Below are 19912 nucleotides of genomic sequence, written 5' to 3'. Positions count from 1 at the left end.
CATGGTGGTTTACTTCAAAAATTTTAATTAAAATATATATTTTGAGCATCATTTTAGTGCGAGCTTTTAGTGATTTCTTTATAAAATTAGGTATAAAATGGAAAGTAAGTGAAACTCTTAATACGTATTACTTTGTGTAATGCATATAAAGTATCTATGTATGTTTATTAAATTACTTTTATCATTGTTTAGTAAGAATAAGCTGCATATTTCGGAACTCCACAAAGATGTTGTTTGTTTGTTCCAACCACTTTTCCGCGGAAAATTTTCAGCCTCAGGACGTATTTGCCCAATCCATTGTTCACATTTCCACTAAAAAGGATCCGAATTAAAGCCACGTTCTTATACATTTCTTAAAGCACCAAATATAATAATATTTCATGTAACATTAAAGAGCAGGGGCCAACGCAGGTACGGTTTTGGGGGTGTTAATGTGTGTGCGCTGAAAAGAACGGCGATCGCCTTTTTTATCAAGATTTATTGAAGTAAGGTCAACTGAAGGTGTTAGACGTAAAAGTAAGCAACTCGTTTCGTCAGTTTCTCATTATCTCGTTAATTGTTCTTCGCGCCGGACGTCCAGTAAGTGTTGTTGTTGGTCGGAATATTATTATAGTTCATCGTGTAAGTTGCTAGTGTGGAACATTTAAAAAAGTTTTTTAAACATTTTTACATTTTTAGTACACTTCTAAGCAAGTTAGGATTTTCTGCTTTTCACCACGTGAAAAAGCATCTCATCTTCCATCCGAATCAACCAAAAAGTGAAAATTGATTTTTTGACACCTAAGCCCCCTTTCCGTAGACCAGGTCACATATATAAAAAAAACCGCAAATTTGATGTAAGCTCGATGCAAAAGTGTTTTCTATACATTTGTATAAGTATGTGTATGATATTTGTGCTACAATGATTGCACATGAGAAGACACATATAAATATCATTAACATCTTTTTTGGGTGAACAACTGATCTCGAATTAAGGATTTCTCTCATGGTATTTCCACATAATATGTTAACTACTAACTAGCCGGATAATTTTAATAAAACAACATAATTGTTGGTGTATAATTATTTGTTTACATTATAGGGACACTTAACCCTCTAGAGCCTAAGACCGCCTATAGGCAGGCAATAGCAAATATTAAAATAATATACAGTTAAACGTGGTCCTATAAAAATTTATGCAAAAAATATGTAAGGCCTCCTGTACATTTGTTTTGAAGCTTCTTATCTTTTTTTGAGAGAAATTATGACCAGTTGATGTTGAAAATTCGTATGAGGTGCACGTAGTGATAGTGAAAGAAGTGAAATTTGAAAAAAAAAAATAAAATAGTTATAAACGTTTTACTAATTCAATAATTTTGTATTGGCTTTGAACTCTAATTAATTATAGTGAATATTATACTGTTGCCTTTAGTAGATATTTCTTTGCTTTTCGACTTTTCTCTACTGTATATGCTAAAATTAGCATTGAATTATATTATCCATGCTCTTTATTTAAGAAATGGAAAATACAAGGCGTAGGTCTCTCCACTAAAAGATGAAGAGATACAAAGGTTTATGAATTCTCTAAATGATGAGGATCTTAGCACGGATGAAGGTGAAATCAGCGATTTTGATGATGATAGTGTCTGCAATCCAAGCTATGTTCTTTCATCAGAAGATGAAGCACAGATTGATGAATATATGGGTGAATTGGTTCGAGCACCATCAGTATTCATGTCATATGCTATTGATACATCGTTCAACATGATCAAATTTAGTGATGCCAATGAAATTAGTGCATCTGCAGTGGAATTACGGCGTTCCTCACCTATAGCTAGCTGTTCGTTTAATGTGACCGCTGATGTAGGGGCAGAGAACGAACATATTGCACGACCTGAGATTGAAGTTCGAAAAGAACTACGAAAGATTCGACTATCAAAGCGGCCCCGATCTCCATTACCAGAGCTAGATGCTATCGGGCTGGAATCAACGCGAATAATGGTGGCTTCATTGGTTCCAGTAAATATACCTAAAATTATGTTTATTCACTTAAAAACTAATAAATTCTTACTAGGTTATTCTGATTTGAATCATGGCAATCCTGAATTGAAAAAAATTATTTGGAAGAACAAAGATATGCAGCTTCATAAAAATCAAATTGTTTTTCAGGGGGAAAAGAAACTGCCAACTGAGTTCGATTATTTACAAACACCGTTTCAAACCTTCGTGTACTTTTTCACAGACGAGATTTATAATTTATTGGTTTATCAAACTAATCTTCAAGCATGCCAAGAAAACATCAATACAAAGTTCGTTACAAATGAAGTAGAGATACGGAAATACGTGGGTATATTGATATATATGTCGGTATACAAATATCAAAATTTGAAAAAATATTGGGGAAAGTATGCTTTTACTCCTATCCAAAAATCAATGCGACGAAGTCGGTTTTAGAAAATAAAAAAATATTTAAGTTTTGCTGATGACTCTAATACCATGTCCCCACCGGAGCTAATCACGTAGTTATGGTTGTTGAGTTGGTTATCCCGATAACCCACTTCATTTAGCGTAATTTCGCCATATAAAAATGGCAGCACTTAACCATTTCACCGAGATGGTTAAAAGCTAACCAACTCGAAACCAAGTCGAAAGTCTGATACAACCCTGTGTTTTCCCGCCATCTGTGGGTCATTAGCGTTAAAATGTAAAAAATTCGTTCCTTACTAGTGTTTGGACTAGACTAAGATCAGGTTAGATTTACTCCAGCTTTGAAAAAATTTGATATGTACTCATCTACTCCGCTTGACTGCAAATCTATTCCGTTTTTTTTTCATTCATGTTATGCCCCTCTTGAGGCCGTTTTTTGAGTGTTCACCACCGGTTTCAGTAAAAAAATTGAAAGTTAGCCCAGTCTCACTGTTAAAAAGTAACTCTTTCATAGCAATGCGTCAATAAAGTAACTTGGTTATTTTTTATGTATGGCTGTAGAAATTGGCGGATGCAGAACTTTACTTAAGTTATTAAAAAATATATGTAGAATGAAATTTATATAAAGTAGAAAAGGTTTAGATCCTATTGCACTTTAAAAAGTTAAGTGTTAGAAACGTTCTACTTTATAGAAAATGCTAAATATTACCTAAATATTTAACGTATTATCCTTACATTGCCTCGCGTTCTTATTTTTGCATGAATAGAAAATATTTAAGTCAAGCAATTAATGTCAGAAACGAAAATAAAAAATTCAATCTGGTACAGAATTTTTTTTTTTGCTCAGATTTTTAGTCCTGAATCGAGTGGGGGTCCGAACACTGTTCTCTACATTTGTACTGCTTTATAAACCTCAAACCGCAGTGTGGACAGCAATAGTTAGTGATGTGGTTAAGTTCGATTTGAGATGGTTAACTTTTTGGTGGGGACATGTTATAAACGAGTAAAGAAAAACCAGCCAGGATACGGTGCCTTATATAAAATTCGTCCCATTATCAACATACTAAATGAGAGATTTGATTCTATTCCAAAACAAGCTAGGCTTCGCGTTGATGAGCAAATGTGTGCCACCAAAATGACCTCTGGTCTAAAGCAGTATATGCCAGCAAAACCGCATAAATGGGATATTCAAATATTTGTTCTGTGTGATTCAAACGGCTTTTCCTACATGTTTGAAGTGTACCATGGCAGTGGTGATAATACTATTATTACCGGAATGTTGGATTTAGGAGCTGCAGCAAACGTGGTGGCACGTCTCTGACAAACCATACCAGACTTCAAAAACCATATTCTTTTCTTCGACAATTTTTACACAACTATACCATTGCTCGTATATCTTCGAACTAGAGGTATATATGCTTTGGGTACCATACGTTCCAATCGCATTTCAAACTGTAAGCTTCCAGTCGACAATTCGGAAGAACTCAAAAGGAAAGAACGCGGGTTTTCTCTTGAATATGTCGGGAACGTTTTGGGTAGCGATATATCTACAGTCTTATGGAAGGACACAAAAAATTTTGGCAGGAACAGTTTTAAAGGGCATGATGGCAATGAAACTATGCCAAAGGTCACTAGGTCCAATAAAAAGGACCACAAATACGCCGAAATTGAATGTCCTCAAATAATCCGTGAATATAATCAGCATATGGGAGGGGTAGACCTCATGGATGGGCTAATTTTATCCGCTTATTTTATCACCTCGTTGATATGACAGTGGTAAATGCATATTTATTGTTTCGAAGGACACATTCTAACGCCCCAACGAAATATCCGGACGTAGCGAAAGACGAGCTCTTGGTAAACCACCTTTAGCATAAAATTTGAATACTGACGTTGGACAGAAATCATACCGCCCCCCTGAAAACATTCGATTTGATGGATATGAACATTATCCTGCAAGGTTTGATCGATCAGGAAAAAGGACATGCAAAAAATCCGCCAAGGAGAAACACAAACAATATGTAAAATATGTAATATTCATTTATGCTTAGGGATAAATGGATACCATTAAGGTATTACTTAAATCAAAACTTGTACCTGTATCAATCAAGGTATCGATACCTACTCAGTATCGGAGAGGTGTCCAGTACTTGTACATAGAACTATGATTTTGCATATTTTTCAAAGCTATTGTGTTTTTGTCACAAAAAATATGCACTTTTACAAGATTATTTGTCTTTATATATTTGTTCATATAAAAATTTAAGACAACAATTATTTTTGTATAGTATTTGATGTCAAAAACAATAGAATTCATTTTTACAAGATTGATAGATAAAGTTTTTTCATATTAAATAAGTTTAAGGAAAGAACACCTTTTTTGATATATTTCCCAAAAACATCTACTTTCCAAGTGTTTTCCTGAATGGCGGTTTCGAGATTTTGATATAGTTGTACCTTTTTTTGAGAAAAGCCTCTCTCAAGGGACAGATCCTTATCCTAAGTTTCGCCCGAAAAAATTTTCACCCGAAAATTTTTATTCCGCCCATAGTAATTACGTGGAAACCAAACGTGAAAGCGTACCGGTTCGGGGAAAATGAAACTCATGATAAGGCTCAATAAGTTTTGCGCTTCTGATACAAGTACCCTTTTTCGATACCTACTTGGATCGCAGTAAAAAGTATCGAGTACAAAAATACTTGGTAAATTGAGAGAAGTATCGAATGCTTGCAACCAAAAAGGAATTGTTTTCTGGAATATCATTCAAATGACGTGTGTGAATTGGTAACAAAGTTGTATGGGGAAAGCTGTTGAATAATATTTTTGGTAATTCTCTAGGGTGGGGTAACAACCCCTAAAAAAGGTGCGGAAAAGTCGGGAGGGGTACCAAACGACGCGTTTCGGCCCCCCTAATAACAATCCGGAGGGGGAGAGATAATATTATTAACCATTTAAAAGTTATGAACAAAAAACTTTTGTTAAATTTCGTTGTTTTCGATGAGCAATTACACCGACAAAGATTCACTAAATCACCTGTTCACACTTTTTAAACACTATTAAAATATATAATTTAACTTATTTATTAAAGAAACACATAGTTTTATCAACCTAAGATAGATTATTTTGTTATTAAAAAGAAGTTGACAATCTTTGCCAGCTGAAACGCGAGATTCCAAAATAGCTAAAGTGCTGCCACTGTATTAGTATTTCGTAATAATTCACTTTTCCTTATGAGATGTGTGCACTGTTCAATGCTTTTCGGTATCTTCTTTCGTTTAATATATATATAAATAATAAAAATTTTCGCCTGCGTCGCTTTTTCCATAAAAATCAATACTTCGATAAATAATGCAAATTTTTAATAAAAAATCGCGCGATTTTTTATTAAAAATTTTCGCCTGCGGCGCTTTTTCCATAAAAATCAATACTTCGATAAATAATGAAAATTTTTAATAAAAAATCGCGCGATGGTATAGCGAAATTTGCTATTGTTTTGGTTGTAATATCTTATTTAGATGAAAGTAAAAAGAAGAAGAAGAAGAAGAAGTGTATAGTGTAAACTGAGTATAATAGCGCAAATGAAATGTGAAATAAAGTGGCAATACCAGCGATTTGAGGTTATAATAATTTTAGCAGGCGCAAAATTGTTTACTCTGTTTTATTAACGAAATATATAAAATATAAGTGAATAAATAATTTGGTTTGCATAAAATAATAACCGGAAACGTTTTAGTAGTGTTTTAAAAGTGGAAACTGGTGATTTAGTGCATTTTTGACGTGGTAATTGCTCATAGAAAACAACGAAATTTAACAAAAGTTTCTTGTTCATAACTTTTAAATGGTTAATAATATTATCTCGCCCCCTCCGGATTGTTATTAGGGGGGCCGAAACGCGTCGTTTGGTACCCATCCCGGATTTTCCGCACCTTTTTTGGGGGTTGTTACCCCACCCTAGAGAATTACCATATTTTTACTATGGTTTGGCAATCTGCTGTGTGAAATGTAATATTATTTGACAACAGTAAATTTTTGATAACCGCAAATTTATGCGGAATAAAATATTACAAATTGAAGTGACATTAATATTTTAAGAAAACATCTGCCATCGTTGATTGCAATTCATCAATTTAAGCTTTTATTTAACGAAAAATTACACACATACACAATCTTTGCGATTGTCAGAATTTTCTATGTGTTTGTCAAAAATTTTACTATCCTCATGAGCTACTGAAATTTTATTCACCTCATAGTTGTCAAAAATTTACTCGCCGTGAACTTTGTTACCAATTCACACAGGCTCAAAATAAATCATATTATAAAAATGTTAAAAGTCAATAAATCAAGGTTACGCCAATGAAAAGTTTTGTGCTATTTATTATCAACTAAAAAGTAATGACCTCCTACAGGCGGTTTAGCTTAAACCACTTCTAAAAGGTTTTTCCGAATAGCAATTGAAAAACTGGTTTCGGATTCGTGTTTAGGAGCCCAGCATTAGATTAGATTTAGAGGAGGGAGGAGGTCACCTAGTTACCGCGACCGAAACGATCTATTGTAACAAACCTCTATTCAACTACAGGTCATCTTTGATCCACGTACTCTTAAGAAACTTCGCGAGGTCCTTTGGCTGAATGCCATTTAGGTCATGAGCTTCTAGGTACGGTGATCCTAGGAAGCGAAGTCTGGTCCTGGTAAGTTGTAATGTGCTCTGCTGTTTCCTGTTCTTCGGTACACAACCTGCACTGGTCAGAGTTGACAACTCCTATATTTGACAAGTGTTTCATTACCCTACAGTGGCCAGTAAGAAAGCCTGTAACAATTCTTACTTCATGCCTACTGAGGTGAAGTAGTTCTTCGGTTCTCCTTGTTGATATAACCGGAATGAAGGACTTGGCCTGTCTGTTACCTTCCGTATTTGTCAAGTAATGTTGTTGCTTCGTTCTTCATCCAGATATAGTAGTTCCGCCTAACGGAGTTCCATGGCAGACCGGTAAAGGGTCCTGGGCCTATGAATCCCTGTGCAGTCCCTTTTCAGGCGAGAATATCTGTCACTTCATTGCCCATGACTCCACTGTGTCCCGGTCCCGGCGATCAGTATTAAAAGTTGAGACAATCCCACACCATATTTGACCTCGTGCGTTTTAAGAGCGAGGAGCACCGCTCTGCTGTCCGAGTGCATATACTTAGATGTGTTTTTTAGTTGCCCCTCTTACTACTTACTGCCTCAGACAAAGTTCAATGGCGTGAAACTCGGCCTGAAAGACAGAGACCCCTATTGCGAGTGTCGACTGGCAGTAAAATAGAAATTTGTCGATCGAGTCGATTATCTTTTATTTTTCTATTGTATAGCTTGATCGATAAAAATTTGCACTACCATGACTGGTGAATTGTAAACAGCTGTTTGTTTGTTTACATCTGTTTCTTTAGTGTTTCATTTACATCATTTTTAAAATAATTGTTTTTGTTAGAAAATTAAAAAAATGGATACAGTTGAAATATGGTTTAGTGATGAGGAAGATGATGTGGAAGCTAATAGATTAGTAGAATTGGCAAAAGTAAGGAGGAAATTGCGAGATTCCTCGAATCCCTTGGAGTAGGAAGATGAAGTGTATGTACACATGTGGATTTTATGAATAATAGTTGCGTTGCAGATGCTTCACGGTTTGTTGGTTTTACAGGATTTACAGGAGAAGCTGTTTGGCAATGCTAAACTTTATGGAAGGTGGCCATCTGGAACAGCTTCCTGTAAAAACCTGCAAATCGTGAAGTATCTGGAAGGCAACTAGTTTAAGAAATACGGTACGGTTTAGTTATTTGTACAATGATGTTGGGTAATTGTGACCCGTGAAACGTGTGACCCGATTTTAAAAACTTTAGCATACACGTGTAGTGAAAGAATTAAACTTTAATTTAAAATAGCGATCTCAAATTTCCGAGCACTAGTTAATTAATAAAATATGCAGTTTTTTTGTAAACTTTGATGTTGGTTCTGCGCAAAAACACTGTAGATGGCGTAGCCGAAGTTATATGCACAAGAAATGTTGTATATCTTTGTGTTGCATATTCTGTGTGAAACGTGACTCGATTTTAAAAACTTTAACATACACGTGTAGTGAAAGAATTAAACTTTAATTTAAAATAAAGATTTCAAATTTCCGAACATTAGTTAATTAATAAAATGTGCAGTTTTTTAAAAACTTTGATGTTGGTTCTGCGCAAAAACACTGTAGATGGCGTAGCCGGAGTTATATGTACAAGAAATGTTGTATATCTTTCACAATAAAAGCGGAGCTTCTGCACCTACTCTTTCCGCAAATTCCTTTGCCTTTGTCCTCATTCTCCTGCATCAGCTCAACCAACCGCGCAAGTTGCCTTTTGTTGCTTACAGTTTTTGACCTGTAATTCAGACACATACATACATATGTAAATTTCACAATTTTTTACAACTTCAATTGTCTTACTTTTTATCCATTGTAGTACCACTTTCTTGTGTAAATTTTATAAACGAAAACTCCAACGACTAAAAAATAGCAATAGAAAGATGAGCGATTAAAAAGTATTCACAGTCGCTAATTGAGCGACTAAACGACACTCACAATAGCATCGCCAGTCGACATTCGCAATAGGGGTGAGAGTTACCCTGCCCCATGCTGGTGGTGGAGCAGTCTGGGTTGTATACCGTAGACTCTTGCTCCGACGCCGTGGTCTGTTTTTGATCCGTCAGTATACCAGATGTGGCCGTCCTTCCGGGGTTTAGGTCGTTCATTGTCCCAGTTATTCCTCGAGGGAGAAAAGACCTTGAAGTTATGTGAGAAGTTAAACCTCGGTAGGCACAGGTCCACAAAACTTATGCTCAACCCATCTTCTTGTTCTATAACCCTGAGGGTGGAAGGGTGTACATACTTGTCCTCTACACTGTCCCCTGAGATGAGCCTTGCTGCAAACAGCAGAGCCTCTTTCTTGATTACAACGTGTAGGGGAGGCAGGTCAAGAAGCACCTCGAGAGCCGCCGTTGGTGTTGTTCTCATCGCGCCAGTGATACCCACGCCCGTCTCTGTAGCGTGCGTGGACTTTACTTCCACCTTCTTCCACCAGACGGGTGCAGCATAGGTAAGAATGGGTTGCGTTCAGAAATGCATCAAGCCAAAGCCTACTTTATTTCTAAGTTACTACTACTACTTTATTTCTAAGTTATAATTGATGGAAATGTACCATATGCGCAACCACGGTTAAATGCCGAATTGGAACATAGTTGCGCAAATAAGGCATTTCCATCAATTATAGTTTAGAAATAAAACAGACTGATGCATTTCTGAACACGCCCTGGGTTTGGAGACGGCATCATACATCCACCTCGCCAGTTTAGGTCTGATGCCCCAGTTCCGTCCCATAAGTTTCCGGCAGGTCCACATAGAGGCCCCGGTCTTTTGAATAGTTTTATCTAGATGTGGATTTCATGAGATCTTGTCATCAAGGCTAACTCCTAGATATTTGACTTCTTTGGAGAAGTGTATCTTTTCAGCTTGAAGGAATGGTTCTACTAATTTGTCCCTTTACCTTTTCCTGGAGAAAATGACTATGCTAGTATTCTTTGGGTTAGCGTTTAACCCATTTTTACTACACCAATTGGCGCCTATGTTCAGAGCATTCGGTAGGATGTTAGAGATGTTATCTTCTCTCCCCCCTACGGGCAACCTTTCGAGCTAAGCAACGGACCCTTTCCTGTCCGAGTGTGGATGTAATGGTTCTGGGTTTAAGGACGTTAGCTATCCAGCGACATGTGGTTTGATCAACACCTCTGCGCCGCACGCAATTGTCTATTAGAGAGTGTTCTGTGTTGTCGAAAGCGCCCTCCACATCCAAGAAACAACCCACCGCCACCTCTTTGTCCTCCAGGGACTTTTCAATTTTCCTTGTTAGATTCTGAAGAGCGTGGATAGTAGGTCTTCCTGGAAGGTAGGCATATTAGTGTCTATACAAAGAGTTCCTGGTAAGGAAACTATCGCTGATATGCCTGTACGATTCTCTCCATTGTTTTTGGTAGGAAGGACGTAAGAATAATAGGTCGGTATGACTTTGGTTGATCTGCTGGTTTTCCCCCCACCTTTGGGACCGTCACTTCCTACCATTGTAGTGGAAGTTGAAGGGATTCCATGCAGCTGTTCGTGAAGGATCCGTCGGGTTTTTTCAGGAGCCCGAACTCATTACTGTGTGTCTTTGCGAGGACTCTGTGGATTCTTGCGCTTTCCGTAAGGTCCTTGATCCCTGTACAGAAAAGAGTCCATGAGTTCCTCTTAGCACATCTCTAATCTCTTTATTGTACTCGGTCAGAGCAATTTTATACGTTTCCCAATCACCGGTTCGCTTAGCTCTGTTAAAGAGCTTCCGGGTATTTGCCCTAAGTTTGGCCAATTTGTTATTCCGCCATGGAGTCTGTCTGTTGTTAAGCCTAGTGACTTCTGGACAGGATTCATTGTAGGAATTCACAATGGCTGATGTCAGATCTGAGCAGCTACCCAGCAAACACAGTCTCTAACGTTAAATAAATTTGGATTTCTGCATTAGATAACTAGGCTAATTCTCTAATCGTTCTCGAGTCGATGACGAAGTTAGAGAACTACATTAGAATTAGATTCGAGAACGATTAGAGAAACAACGCAAATTCAAATAAATGTACATAAATAAGCAATATTCCAAATGAATGAATTATAACTTACTAGTGAACCCGCAACAGGTGAAACCCTATTCAAAAACCTCTAAAAATATTCCTAATGATTAATCTAAACCATTTCTCGGTGATAAGAGGTCTCGCATGTTGTCGGTTTTCATTTCATCAAATTTCAAATCTCCCTGTAACTTCAAAAAATAAAACCTGTGCATATCTATATAGAATCCCAATTCTTTAATTTGTTTTCTCATTTTGGATATTCGAAACAACGGTGCAGATGTGATGACCATAAAAAAAATATAGATTGCAATTCTAATTAAAAATATTATCAGCCTATAATAGTTTTCTTAAAACTCTTTCGTTTGAAACTAATCTTTCGATATTTCATTTATGTATCTTTCGTATAAGTAAAAAAAATCGACTTTTGAAACAGGTGGCGACACCTTTAAAAGTATTTTCAAACTAAAATCTTTCGCCTGGCATTGATATATATATTTCAATTAACTGATGAATTAAGTTGAATTTAATTTTTTAAGCACATGGCAACTCTTCTAAATACAGTTTAGAAATAAATTATTTTCATACCGATTTCGATTGATACCCATATTTTGACAATCCATTTAATTTATTAAATAATTTGAGCTTAATTTTTTCAACAAAACAAAAACCAAATGTTCAGCTTAAAGATTTCTGAACACTCGTTCTTTTGATAACCATATTTTAAAATTTCAGGTAACTTATGTACAACCCTCTTAAAAATTATTTTCGAACTAAAATTTCCTTATATATTTTTCGTCTAACATTGTTATAAATATTTCATGTAACTGATGAATTAAGTGGAAATTTTTTTTAAACACGTGGCGATCCTCCTAAATATTGTTCTTAAATAAAGAATTTGAAACCCATTTACCTTTTAGCCCTTTAAACTGGGACAACCCTCAAACATATCAAAAATGTTCTAAATTGTCAAAATAAGTATTTCTTGAAGCTCTTTCATTTGACATCCATCGTTAATATTTCATATAAAAAAAGTTCAATTAGACTTCTGAAATAGGTGGCAACCCTATTCAAAATATTTCGAAACTGCTACCATCTTAAACCTCTTTTGTATGACACCCATATACCGATACCTTATTCACTTACCTAATTCCTTTAATTAAAATAGAATTACATTTTTTTGAACATGTGGCAACCCTCCTAAACGTAGTTAAGTTATAAAGCCTTCTCAAAACCATTTAGATTGATACCCATATTTAATAATTTATGTATTTTTTTAATTAATTTGAGCTTAATTTCTTAACAGGTGGCAACTTTTTTCGAAAAAGTAAAACCTTCTTGAACATCCACATCCTAAGCCCTTTAATTTGGTACCTCACCTTTGAAAATCGAACGGACGGTGCGGATCTGAGGGCATTGTTTAGTAAATAACTTGAGTTTAATTATTTAACAGGTAGCAACTCTTTTCGAAAAAGTGAAACCTTATTGCACATCTACAGGCCAAGCGCTTTAATTTGACACCCCATTTTTGAAAATCGAACGAACGGCGAAGATCTTTTATGCTGCACAAAAATTGCCTTCGCGTATTATATATATAGATTTTTAAGTTCAAATAATCCATTATTATTTTATTGCGAATACATTTAATACAAATTTTGCAAACAATTATTAAATAAAGCAAAACAGCAGTTTGAAATTCATTTCGGATCCCATTAGAGATCAACATTAGAATTCGATTAGAGAATTAATATTTTCTCGAGTCGAGAACTATGTCCCATTTTTGTTGAGATCGCTATGATTCTCGATGGTTTTTCGAGTCGTACTCTAACGTTTGAGATTGAAGAATGTGGCTAGTTCTCCAATCATTCTCTAATCGATAACTAACCTCAATGTTTGCTGGGTAAGTTCAAGTTCGACTAAGTCATTTACCTTTCGCTTGCACCTTTTTAGACTGTCCTGCAGAAATGCATCGTATAGATCCCAATCTGTGGTTGTTGGTCTTCTGTAGGTGGTAGCAGTTGCTAATGTGATTTCAATTTCAAAACGGATGTGCATGTGATCTGATAAAGAAATTTCTCTGGACACTTTCCATTTTTTGACGAAATTACTGATGAAAGGAGTGGATAGAGTGAGATCTAGAACCTCGCCCCGTATACTGTTCCTAAAAGTGGGGAGTTACCTTCGTTTAAAATTTCTAACCAAATTAGGCTAATAAATTCAAGTAAGTACTGCTGCCCCATATGGTATTGTGGGCATTAGCGTCACATCCCACGATGAGTTGCAGTTTATGTCTGCCACAATAGTCCACTAGTCCATGTCGTAGCAGAAACTCGTAATCTCTGGAGTCGCTGGGAGGTACGCTGAGCAAATGGCTAACTCTTGCGTGTTTTCTCTGAGAGATAGGCTCACCTGCACTGAAATCTGGTCCTTATTGGTAAATTCTGGAATGAGAAAGGCGTTGATATGATTAGCTATCATCAGACAGCCTCTAGGCCGTCCTTCGTTGAAGGAGTCATAGAATAGCTTACCTGGTAGTCCTTTTATCTGGTTCCCATAAATGTACGGCTCCTGGATAAAGGCGATATCAAAGTGATCCTCATTAAACGTTTGTGCCAGGACCGCTGAAGCCGCCTTGGTATGTTGAAAGTTTATTTGGATGCACCTTACTACCATATTAATTTTTCGAGTCGTCCGGCTGGTTACCCTTCCTCATCCACTTCGGGAGCTTCGTCCCATGTAAGCGGCGAGTCGAGTGTGGACCTTTGCCAGTGTTGGTTGGGCGGGCATGGGAAGTGTTACCTTCGCCTGCCTTGGGTGTACGTCTCGCCACCAGTTTAGTAGAGCGGGCATGGGTGGTGTTGCCTTTGCCCGCCTTTGGTGACTGAGACACCTCCAGGGTAGAGGAGACTGAGGAAGGTTTCGCGCTCTCGCCACTGACGCCAGCCTGATCAGCGCTATCGCCTTACCTGACCTGTTCCGCACGGTCCCGGGACGGAACAACGTAGACTTCCGTTCACTGGGTCTTGCGAGATGCCTGGGCTGCTGCTCCTTGGCTGTCTCTGTGCGCTAGATGACTTGCTGTCACCCCGTCCCCCTTTGTGCGTAGGGAGATCTGGCCAAAGTTGAGGAGGATTCTTCCACCCTGCGCCGCATTATCCGACACTGAATTTAATATCAAAAAATAAAAAATTGTATTAAGAGGGTTAAGTTAATTTATCATAAAATTCCCCAGTTTGTTTTCTTAAGAGAGACTAAAAATCACGATAATTCAATAAAGGGCAAATATCTCAAGGGGAAAAAAAACATTTTATTACGTGGAAGGGTAATCGGAGCACGTATTGGTTTCAGGTCCATAATGACCTCGATTTTCTGCAAGATTTTGTGTACGTACATGTATGTACAAAGTACTAGCCACAGTCGATACATATTTCAGAGTAAAGGGACACTGCACTTCCAATACCCCGTCTGTTTGAGTGTCCCTTAAGACAAAGTATATAAGGAATCCACTGGACATACATAAGTACTTGAAAAAGTTGGAAGAGAGCGCGTGGAAGTCACTGGGCCCGCTATTGCAAAATAACTGAGCAATTAGTACTCACTGTCGTTTTCTTTCTCAATTCGCTGTGGCATAGCGAGTAGACATACGTGAGCGGCAACTCGCGGGTTGGTGATCTCCTTGACATCAGTACCTCATAGCCTGGACTTAGGTCATTTTGCTTTTTTTCTTTTAGTACACCCCTAACCTTTTTTGTAGATATAGGCAAACTAGTATTTTTATCTGGTTAAGTTTTTTTTGTTAGCATTTTTGTAAATTATGCAGAATATTGTATGTTTTGTTTTTTTGCTCCACTGAATTAAGTTTTTGTTTTGCAAAAATTCTCGTACACCTTGCAGTCTAGTTTTATTCGCATACGTCACATCCTTTTTTTAATTCTTCCACTTCTCAATCATATATGTAGTACTTCTATATTGGCAGTATCTGCAAGTGCAGTCAGCAGACATTACAGTACAGATATATAAAAAAAGAACATAAAAACCTATGTAAAAAATACAGGTGAAATTAAAACAAATCGCGGTGGCGTTACCTTAGAGAGAAATTACAGCGAATATTAAGTTTTCATTTAATTCCATGAATTTTATAACAAATTAAATTGTAGAAATGTCGCACAGATGCTTCTTAAGTGAAAAAAGAGGGGATAAATTAAATATTATATAGCTTTACATGCGTATTTTGGTACGCAATTGATTTCAAGAAATTTTAGCTAAAAAGTTTGCAATTCTAATGAAACTTTGTTGATTTTTTTTTTTTAATTTTTTGCACAAAGTTTAGTATTTGGATTTATATAGTTTTTGTTAGATAGATAATGAGCTCTAGTTTTATAAAAAAAAAATAGCGAAAACAATCAAATGAAAAACATTGCGAATATTATATAAAGACCACTAAAATTCTTGCTTTCAGACGGTCCGGAGGTGTTTTCTTTCGCTCTGTGCTTTATGTTTAATATTATATATCGCTCGCAATAACGAGTGTGTGTACTAATTGTGCGGTCAATTGTAGGCTTAAAGATAAAATTCTAAACGCGATTTCGGACTTGGAAAGCACTTTTATCGCATTAATTGAGTCAGTGAATGATAATACTAACTTGCCGGCTCCTAGTATAATTGAAAACAAACGAATTACTCTTTCAAAACATAAAGCTAGTGGAGGTGTTGTTGCTCAGCCAGCTAAAATGCAAAAGCACACTCAAATGCCCTCATCTAAATTGAATGAATTCGGCAATAAGGGTATTGTGCAGCATTTCAAGGTGGCGAAAATTATTTTAGCACTAGAGAAATGGATAGAAAAATATTTCAGTGCGCTTGAACATCTCAGGTTTAACCGAAATATAAATGTATTTAGAATATTTATTTTATTAATACATACCCATTTTTTATTTTACTGTGTCGAAGTCGTTGATCAAATATTTGTAATTTAGTATTTAAGTTAATTGTGAAATATATTGAATGCACAAATTAAATTATGGGGGCGATTTATTCACATGGAATTGGAAACAGGGCTGATGATATACTTTAAATAAATCATGAATTTGCGAAAATATCTTTTCAGCATATGAATATACTCCTTAACTTTTGCCGAAAATTTACATACAGTCTCGAAATTATGCCAGTAACTTTCAAATATCGTCTCTTGAGTGGAAAATCTCCGTAAGCGTCATTTTGACAGTTTTTAGTTAAAGATGCAGTTATATATTTTAAAATCAGATATTTCGATTTTTTGCTAACAATTTTTTTGATATCTTCTTTAGTTTCCGAGTAATAGACTAAAATGTTTTCGCTAATTTGCTAAAAATTACGTTGGTAATGCTGTCGTACTAAACTAATAAAGATATTTCAAATAGCGTCATCTGTTTTTAAATATATGCTTTAGTTTCCGACATATTCAGCCTTATCATGAGTTTCATTTTCTCGAACCGAGTCACCTTTTCACTTTTCGTTTCCGTGTATTCACTACGGGTGGGTGAAAAAAATTCTAGCGAAACTCACGATTAGGCTGATTAGTAAAATGCATCGTTAATTAACAAAAAAGTTTAGCTTGTATATTTATCTCTCTAACGCATTAATTCTATATACGTCAAGACCAACGCCCGACGACCTTTTGTCTGTATTTAGTAACGGCTCTATGACAAAATATTCAAGAAATGTATTCGTAGATTTTAATTTACTTCATTTCATACATTAATATTGATCTGATTTTTTTAATAAGTACCAGGAATAAATATTTAACAAGAAACTATTTCACTTAAGCTGAACCAACTTTTAGTTGCTCGGAGCTAATTTTGGAACGCTTCATTAAATATTTTCATAGACGGTAAATGCAACCCTGGATGCATCATTAATGAGCTGAAAAACCAAAACAAATAATTAAATTTGTGGATTGGAGTCTTTTTAAATGGCCTTTAGAAACGGCAATGGAATTTCGACACAAGGAATTGCGAATATAAGCTGCCTTCCGTTTGGCATATTTGCGGTTTAAACCTTCAGAAAGTTACAAAAAAAACACATTTTCTATTTTTATTTATTATATATTTTTGAAATAAAAATACTCCACCTTGTACACCAAAAAATTTCTTTAAACCATCTTGCGCAGCAGTTGTTGATCTTATCTTCACGGTTACCGAAATCACCAACCTCAACGTAGTTATTAGCCCTATTGCGCCAACCGCTGCTTGGTGTTGCGCTTGAATGGCCAGAAGAAGTTGGAGGCTTTCTTGAAGTGGGATCCAACAGTGAATATTTCGTGCGCCAAATAATCAACGCACTGAATATCGTGCGCTTTGCGCAATTGGCGTTCGATCACAAGGTTGTCAGAGATTGAGACACGTTGATGACTGTGCTTGACAATTCCACGTTTGTAGATCAATTCACGAACTGATTTAAGATTTGGATAACCCCATGTGATATAGGGTTCGGCGATGCGTAGCATATTAATGGTTCAATTTGATGAACAAACCGTGGTTAATGTGGCGAAAACGGAACAACAGTAACACTTTACGAACTTTTGGGGCAACTTTGTTGATACCGCGGATACAGATCACAAAAGCCAATTTGTCTTCTGCAAGCATGTAGAATGGGCCGTGTTTCTTTGCCAGACGGCGCAACTTATTCTCACGGCGTCCGTCACGGAGATATTTTGCTAAGTTTTCACGTTTGCGGAGTGCAATCACAGAAGAGCGCTTTATTTTACGCTTGATCAGGGTAGCACGTTTGCTGACCTGCTTCTTGCTGAACTTCAGCTACTACTCGGGGAAATGTTTGGAGCACATCTTAAATAACGCCACTCGATTTGTAGCATTTATATTAAGCACAATTTCATTAATTTAAATACTTTTTTAATACATAGATATGCTGCAACCAGGCACTTACTTTCCCAAATTTCATCTTGCTTATCGGCATAATTCTCCAAATGTGCCTGCGCTGCTACTTCATACTAATAACTTCATTTTCAAACTGCGCCTTTGTTGCCTCAACATATCCTAAAAATACATAAAACTTACATTAGACATTAGAAATCGCAAAAATTAGCAAATAAAATTTCTGAGAAATGTGAATTCACCACGATGCAATACAGAAAGAACAAGGACCAGGGATGTAATTTTAAGTAAACCTAATATTCAGTGGCAATGCGCAGAGCGTTCCGAGTAGCAAAATTAATTTGTATCAAATATAACATTAAACGGTCGTTATAATACACTTTTTAATATTATTAATCAGGGTACATACATTATATGATATTTCTTTCAAAGATTAATGCACTATATGCATATCTATTATAAGTTGTTCTTTACATCCTTTACTGTCTTTTCTACATCCTTTCTGTTCGTTTGTTAGTATATTATTTTGTGTGAGGTGTTTGTCGATGCTTTTACATATTGCTGATGAGATGATTTTATAGAGAGTTTGTAGGCAAGTTATAGGTCTATAGTTGGCTGGATTGGTTTTTTGTGCATTTTTTGGTTTTATAAATGGTTTGTCTATCGTTAAGAAGCTTGGCAATTTATGTGGGGTTTCAAACATGTCATTTATGAGAGTTGTTAGACGTTGATGTGTAGAGGTGAATCGTTTGACCCAAAAGTTGTGTATGTGATCGATCCCAGGGCACCTCCAATTATGCGTTTTTTTTTATAACCAGTTAAATCTTGTGTGGTAATTGTGTATTGTTGTGGTTCTAGGTTTCTCCTACCCGAGGATTTGAACTCGGATATTTCAAGTGACACTCTAGCGCTCTGATCACTCGGCAATTTGCGCGAGCAAAATGGCATACATATGTACATGCTATCAGTTGCCTGTCTCTGTTGGTTTTCACCACACATTTTTGGTGAAATTTTTGTGACTCTGGCTGTTACTACGTTTATACGCATGCATAAGTCGCTTTAATTCATTTCGCCGCGATTCAAAACATATATACTACGTTTATACGCATGCATAAGTCGCTTTAATTCATTTCGCCGCGATTCAAAACATATATATAAACTGAATTTCAATTCGCTTTGAAAGAGTGAAGTGTTTTGGCTCACACTCCATTTCAAATCGGTAGTTTATTTCTCCAGACGGTTAGAAAGAGTGTATAAACACCACTCTCACTCAAAGCGAATTGGAGATCAGCTGTTCCGCTCAAAGTAGCATTCGAACAGTGTTACCACAATTTATTTAATTTAAGATTTATTGCAATTTGTTTTAACATTGTAAAGTAAAATAGTAACTAATTTATTAACACATCTGGTAGAAAATTATTTATCTTAAATAGAGTATATTTCAAGTATTACCAATTTGTTTAAATGCGAATTAAAGCTTAATTTCTTTCAAAAACTTTACTGCTATTAAAGTTTTCTGCTGCCGCTCTTATTGAACAGCAATGGCAGCATTGTATGCCAAACTCAAGTTGATTTTCAGCAAAGAAATACAAGCTATTGTGAAATGTGAAATAAAATGGAAAATAAAAAGAAAAGAAGCAACAAGAATTAACAAGACAAACTTAGCACAGTGCGTAGGCAACTGGCTGAGTCAGTGGTGATCGTCAGTTCGAATCCTACTGATAGAAGTCTGATGAGGAAATGTGGTGATTTCCGAAATAACTATCACTTCTACCATTTTTTCAAATTATTGTTGCTTTTCCAAAATAAGTTTTCACTGAAAACGGCCCCGATCTCATAAAAATTGTTGAATATAATTGTTATAAAGGCCATAAAAATAACAAAAACAAATAACTTAAGGACGAGCACACCTAAAAAGTTAAACATTTGTTGTGTCAGTCTGGAGTTGTGGCAGGTCAGGCATGGTGGCAGC

At 36.2% G+C, this 19912-nt stretch overlaps 2 protein-coding genes across 2 annotated transcripts; one reads left to right on the top strand and one right to left on the bottom strand.

The window, feature by feature from the left end:
- Positions 1-1500: 1500 nt before the first annotated feature.
- LOC118752521 lies at positions 1501-2470 on the top strand. Its single transcript, XM_036487433.1, has 2 exons — positions 1501-1998; positions 2054-2470. The coding sequence occupies exons 1-2, from the start codon at positions 1555-1557 to the stop codon at positions 2066-2068; spliced, it is 459 nt and encodes a 152-aa protein (XP_036343326.1). The 5' UTR covers positions 1501-1554; the 3' UTR covers positions 2069-2470.
- A 14743-nt stretch (positions 2471-17213) lies between these two features.
- LOC118752513 (60S ribosomal protein L7-like) lies at positions 17214-17646 on the bottom strand. The gene has a single exon (XM_036487424.1). The coding sequence runs from the start codon at positions 17550-17552 to the stop codon at positions 17277-17279; it is 276 nt and encodes a 91-aa protein (XP_036343317.1). The 5' UTR covers positions 17553-17646; the 3' UTR covers positions 17214-17276.
- Positions 17647-19912: the final 2266 nt, after the last annotated feature.

Source organism: Rhagoletis pomonella, unplaced genomic scaffold (genome assembly GCF_013731165.1).
Source record: "Rhagoletis pomonella isolate Grant_MI unplaced genomic scaffold, Rhpom_1.0 Rhpom_scaffold_00001, whole genome shotgun sequence".
In the NCBI taxonomy this organism is placed as follows: Eukaryota; Metazoa; Arthropoda; class Insecta; order Diptera; family Tephritidae; genus Rhagoletis; species Rhagoletis pomonella.
Note: the sequence above shows the minus strand (reverse complement) of the source record. Positions and strands in the feature narration are given on the sequence as shown.